The sequence below is a fragment of the Pundamilia nyererei genome, unplaced genomic scaffold, assembly GCF_000239375.1.
Source record: "Pundamilia nyererei isolate P.nyererei 1_Seehausen unplaced genomic scaffold, PunNye1.0 scaffold00200, whole genome shotgun sequence".
In the NCBI taxonomy this organism is placed as follows: Eukaryota; Metazoa; Chordata; class Actinopteri; order Cichliformes; family Cichlidae; genus Pundamilia; species Pundamilia nyererei.
The window spans coordinates 889,800-896,236 of NW_005187601.1; the positions used below are offsets into that span (position 1 = coordinate 889,800).

Here is a 6,437-nt window from a genome sequence, read left to right on the forward strand (position 1 = left end):
ACAAATAACACCAGGATCCCTTTTTAGGTAGCTGACAGGTGGTAACTGTGCAGGGGCGGATCTAGCAAAGTGTTGCCAGGGGGCAGGTAGGGCATTAACAGGGAGAGGGGGGCACAAAGAAATACTTTCTTATTCTCATTTAAAATGTCTCACTTTTAAAAAAATAATTATCTAAGTCTTGCAACAAACAATGGATAGATTGATGCATATATACCATCAGAACAGTGAACATCACTGTGTGTTTATTTTCATTCAAAGGCTTTATGATTTTTCCTATAATGGTGGGCTGGTCTCTAGTCAAAATGCCCGGGACGATTTTTTTGTCCCAGTCCAGCCCTGTATGCAACTCATCTGCAGTCTGGTGTTACCTACATCTTCCTATTCGGCAGAATTTCCGAGTTCTGAGTACAATCGAAAGCACCACGACTGCAGTTTTTGTGTTGGATGTAAAAAGCAGGCTAGGATAGAATCAGGTGTGGGATTTCTCTCGTGGAAATGGGCACATTATTTTTTCCTTTCTATTGGTAGGTGGCACAGTGCACTTGTGGCAAGTAGAAGACTGGCAATCTTGCTGGGTATCCAGTTACGGAAGCAACACATTAACAAGAGAATTCTGAGTAAAACCAAAGTTACTTTCCCTAGTAACTAGTTACTCTGAAAGTAACGAGTAACTTGAAGTAACTGAGTTACTTTTGATAGGAGTAACTAGTAATGTAACTAAGTTACTAATTTAAAGTAACTTACCCAACACTGCTCATACAGCACCGGACATAGAGCCTGCGTGGGTGGTCATAAAGGGATGGACACAGTCAGCAACGATACTCAGGTAAGCTGTGCTCAGTGGTACTAAGAGATCCAAATGATGTCAAGAAAATGTCCATCATTACACCAGGAGCAGCAGGAAGGAGTCACGCTGTTTACACTAAATTCTGGCCCTGCCATAAATGTCACAGCAGACATCAGGACTCCTCAGACCAGGCAATGTTTTTGCAATATTCTGCTGAGCCCCTGAGAGCTGTAGCCTGGGTTTCCTGTCCTTAACTGAAAGGAGTGGCACCAGATATGGTCTCTGGCTGCTGTAGCCCATCCGTTTCAAGGTTCAATGTGTTCAGAGATGCTCTTCTGCATAGCTTGGATGTACAGAGGCATTTCTGAGTTACTGTTGCCTTCTTATCAGCTTGATGCAGCCGAGCCCTCTCCTTTGACCTCTGGCATCAAAAAGCCGTTTTCACCCAGAGAACTGCTGCTCACTGGATATTTCCTCCTTCTCAGATCATTCTCTGTAAACCCTACAGAGGTCATGTGGAAAAACTCAGTAGATCAGCAGTTTCACACTCAAAGTCACTTAAATCACTCTTCTTTCTCATACTGATGCTTATTTTGTTCTTCAGCAGGTTGCCTTGAACATGTTTGTATCCCTAGAGGCACTGAGTTTCTGCTACATGACACAGAATCAGGTTTTCATTCATTCTTTCCTGTTCTTGAATGAGTCTTTGGTGCTTTGTGTTCACTCTGAGAGCAAAATCAAATATGTGTTGTAAATATCTGAGATTGTTAATGAAACAACAGCAGCAGACAAGAAGGAATCTCTAAGAGCGTAAACATTAAGGCCAGTAAGGTCAAAGCCATGTCACAAATGTCCATCAGCACCAAAATGTAGCAGCTTCTTCTTTTGCACATGCTCCACCTCTCAGCTGAGTTCATTGATTTTTGTTCTTGGTTTTTGTGTAGTTCTGCTGACAGGGAGCTTTAGAAATGACACCAAAAACAATCTCATGTCACATTTTTATTAGTTCAACAGACATCTACACTGATGTGTTACTCACAACTGCACTGGACTGTATTCACATGGCTGTGACGTTGTGTGTGAGCTTTGCTGCATTCTGAGTAAACATCTTGTGATTAAGAGATGCAACAACCTCAGCAAATATCCAACATGCTTCTACCTAACTATTAATTAGAAGCACGTCTAACCAGCCCAAGAAAATAAATGGGCTCGTTCACTGAGTAAATAAAATAGTCTTTGATGTCCACAGGGTGGCAGTGTTGTCCTCTGTGTTTTCAATGATTTGCATAACAGTCACGTGGACACCCAAAACCATCTGCATGTAGGCTTTCTGGATATACAGTATTGTATGTATATGTATGTAATGCCACTTCACAACTACAATTGCCTCAAGTTGCTTTATTATGAGGACTACATAATGAGGTTTTGCCTCCTTTTGATGTCACTGAGAGTGCACATCCTAAATACTGTAACATTAAGACGTGGAGTGTGTGTCTGAGGTGTCAGCCTACTAAGGATGACAGCTGGGTTCACATATATGTCCTGATTCTACTGTTTAATAAAACAGGCACTGGATTGAAAAACAAAATAAATAAATTAAAACCAGTCACAGTAGCTCCACTCGAATGCTCCACCACTGCTAACTGAATAAATACAGTCAGGAAGACAAACTAAGGAGCCTTTCCAAAGTAACTAATCAGCTGCTGATTGCACATGGAATTGAGTTTTCAGGTATTATTGAAGTTACCTGTCCTAGCTAAAATATGAACTATTCAGTCATATTCAGTTTGAAAACAGCTCAAAAACCTCAATATTTTCAACCTTTATTTGAAGTAATAAATGATTCGGTATGCCAAGAAACTGAATATGCGTTCATTTTTTTCTGGGTTTTGTGTTCCCTTTGTCCTTGTTTGGCTTCTTTCCATCGCTGGCTGCATGAAGTCTGGCTTCATATTGTTTCACTATGTCATTTTCATCCTCAGAGAACACCTGCAGCTATAAGAAGAAGAACAGGCGGTTATGTTGATCATTTCCTGCTGCTCTAGCTCTTTGTCAGTAACTGATCTGCGAGTTTACCTTGTTCAGCTGCGTCTCTGTGTCATTCATATCAACTCCTTCCTTTTCTCCTATGGCACCTGCTGTCATTTCATAGAGGTTTAGGATCGCCATCTTAATCTTTCCCAGTTGTAGTGTCTTCTTTGCAGCCGTTTCCTGAATGTGGTTCCACTTTTGTTCCTGTATGAAGACAGCAACACATAATGCCATTCACAGTGTATATTTGACCTAGCCTTAGTTCTGCTGCAGGACTGTGATCCAGGATTGTGTCCGGTACCCATGTGAGAGCTTCGGCCTGAGTCTTCTCTAGCTCGGTCTGGAGCTGAGACAGCAGACTGTTTTTCTGCATTACCACCAAGTTGTGCTGGTCCTGCAGGGTTAACAGTGCTTTCTTCTGCTGGTCGACTTCATCCTGCAACTTCATCTCCTTCTGGTAGAACTGATCTTGAAAATGGAGCAGACTCTCTGTGTAGTCTGCGAGAGCCTCAGTATCCTCAAACTGTAACACACAGACATACACACAGCTTTGCTTGCAGCTTTATCTTCAGTGTTTTCGGTGGAGGAATCACTGTTTAACATCATTATTATCATCATTAATAATTGATACAATACTTATGGATGGTGCTCTGTGCTCTCTGTGCTGGAGTTTGACACACAGCAGGTTTTCCCCCACACGTTTTCATACAAAAAGCAACCTTTGATTGGCTCCGTTTTATTTCGGTATTCCCTGTTCTGCATGGTTACTGTTAGTTTTACTTTTCCCAGTCTCATTTTACCCTTTGACTTTCAGCGGTTCCTTCACTCACCCCTCTGTCTTCCCCTATGTTTTCATCTCATTGTCTGCTTTTGCTTCTTGTTCCTCTTCCTCGTTAGCTTCCAGTGTTCCCCTTTTGGTATTTTGTTTAGCTTGTGGGTTCTGCTATTAGACTGATAATAGTTCACCTGTGCTTGTCTCAACACAGCACTGGGACTACATTTTCCTGCAGACTCTAACTGTATGCTTTTTAATACTGCAAAGCTGGTATTTTAACATGGGTGTCATGAATGGATGGATGGATAAATAGTCAAATACTGATATTTGATATCTGAGATATTTCTGAAACAGTGTTTGGTACTGTTGTGATAACTGCTGTGTATATTCCACCAGATGCTGACGCTAACTTGGCTCTTGTTCATCTGCATCACACAGTCACAGGATGTATCCTAAGGCTGTTCACATCATAGCAAGGACTTCAGCCACGCTGATTTAATAGCAGTTAATCCTAAATTCCATCAGCTACAAGGAGAGCAGATACACTGGACAACGTCTCCCCCAGCATCAGGGCTAACCCTCTACCACACCGGGGCCAGTCTCTATGTCCCTGCTCTTGTCCCGAGGATCCTCTGAAAGAACCAAGTCAACTAAAAAACAACTGGTGTCCTTCTCTTGCTGCTCCATAAAGTGCAGATTGACATATTTAATCTGTATGAGATTTGACAGCTGCACAGCATCAGAGAAGAAAGTGCTCTAAAAGGTCCTCATCATCACCCAGAAGATCATCAGATGCCTGTCTCTCGCCTGTAAAGTCTTTGACAATTCCTATTGCCTCAAAGTGGGACATTAATAACATTAAATGAAAATTAAAACACCACAATGAGACGTTCATCCCCTGGTCACTTTGTTTGAAAGTCTGTCCTCTGGCAGACGGTTCAGGACAATAGAAACACAGATAAGGGTAAAAAAAAAATAATGACGTAGTAGATCAGCTATGGTATAAATTTCAAAATCATATGTCTCCTCATACTTGTCGCCAAGTTATTACATTCACCAAGTTGTCCACGCCGCCCACCATTAGCCTGGAACAGCTGAGGGGTGAAAATGATTTGGATCCAAAAGTCAAAAAAAAAAAAAATATATATATATATACATACACACATGATATGCATGTGCACTGACAATAAAGACATTATTTAAATGAACTGATTACTGTTAGCATGAAATAAAAATACTGTACCTTTGTTATTTTAAGCACACGCTCCATGAAGTGCTTGTACATTGAGTGCCTCTGAACTTGATGCTGTAGCTCCTCTCTCCTCTCCATCAGTTCAGCATACTCTTTCTTTAATCTCTCTAACTCTGCCTCCTTTTGAATGAACTCTTTGCTGTCTGCCTTTGCTTCCTCCAGAGCATCATCAGCATCTTCATCCTACACAGTTTCAGGTCCAATTGGAGTTTCGTTCCAACCATAAAACTGAAATTCAGCTTGTGTGAAATGGTCTTCTACAGTACCTCAACAAAGGCTTCATGAAAGCGCTCCTGTATTTTATTAATGTCATCCTGCAGCTCCTTTGTCTGGTCCTTCAAACTTTTTAGCTCCTACAGAAATGCACACAAAGTAGAAAAGGTTTACGTTACTAAGGGAATACTTGTGATGACTTTCAGGACAGTAGGCCTCAAGGGTACTTATGGTGAAATCGTGTGTTTGAAAAGAGCTTAAAACTGAGGACATAAAGCTATCAACAGACTCTCAAGAAACAACTGCTTCGTATCCAAAACATCTGTGTTGAAGAGATATCAAGTGAAGCTGAACTAGGGCCAGGCCACACAGGCGGGTAAACAGTACAAGGCAGCAACGAACAAATGCAAACAGAGGTTTAATTACACATTGGGGTAATCGGGGGAAATGAAAACACTGGGGAAAACAGCTGAAACTAACCAGGAGAAAACAAGATGGAGACAGATTAACAAAATAAAACAGGAAGCAACAAAACGTGAAAATCAACAAGATGGCCCGGGGAACACAGAGAAATCCCACGCCTGGACCGTCGTTGACCACCGCCATGATTCTAGCCTACGTTACAGCGTCATGTGCGCTTTTTACATCCAACACAAAAACTGCAGTCGTGGCGCTTTTTGATTGTACTCAGAACTCGGAAATTCTGCCTTCTGAATAGGAAGATGTAGGCAACACCAGACTGCAGATGAGCTGCATACAGGGCTGGACTGGGACAAAACCACCACATATCCAGCTTTATGGCTCCAGCAAACATCAGCTGATACTAGAAAGTAATATTAAATAAATTCTAACAACAGCTGATCAAACGTGCTGCTGTTGTTTAACGTGACATCCGGTGGTTTCCTCTTTCTGGTGCAAAGCGGACGATAAATAAACAAGAGGCAAAAGCAGATCAGCTGATCATTGATCAGTTTCATGATTGAAGTAGAAACAGGAGAGGGAGGGGAGAGGATGAGAGAAGAAGAGAGCTGTGCAACGTAAGCACAGAATTACTCCAGCTTTGTGTCTTTTTCATTGTAGCTGAAGTCTGGGACAAATTGTTCCTTTTCACCTCAATACGAAACGCGTAATAATTTCTCTGAATATGAGACAATTCCGTTTTTTACAGGACGGTTGGAAACTCTAATAATTAACCGTATAAACAAAATAAAGTTCAACATCAGTAACATAGCACCACCCAGCTGTATAGAGATTGAAAATGTGACGTCATTCAGGGGTAAAACCGCAAAGGATTCTGGGAACTCGTGGCAAGAGGTACTAGCGCACGCAGGCTTTCAATTGAAATCAGTTACACAGCGATAAAAAGAAACACAAAAATG

The 6,437-nt window shown here is 41.6% G+C and overlaps 1 protein-coding gene across 1 annotated transcript in view; it reads right to left on the reverse strand.

Moving 5' to 3' along the window:
* Positions 1-2,594: 2,594 nt before the first annotated feature.
* The window catches only part of LOC102212952 (coiled-coil domain-containing protein 42 homolog), a 5,950-nt gene continuing 2,107 nt past the window's right edge, over positions 2,595-6,437 (reverse strand). Inside the window, exons 3-7 of the mRNA XM_005747603.1 lie at positions 5,112-5,198; positions 4,837-5,028; positions 3,120-3,341; positions 2,864-3,022; positions 2,595-2,782 (exon numbers count right to left, since the gene is read on the reverse strand). Of these exons, the coding sequence (XP_005747660.1) occupies positions 2,660-2,782; positions 2,864-3,022; positions 3,120-3,341; positions 4,837-5,028; positions 5,112-5,198 (783 nt within the window). The 3' untranslated portion in view covers positions 2,595-2,659. The remainder of the gene's footprint in view (positions 2,783-2,863; positions 3,023-3,119; positions 3,342-4,836; positions 5,029-5,111; positions 5,199-6,437) is intronic.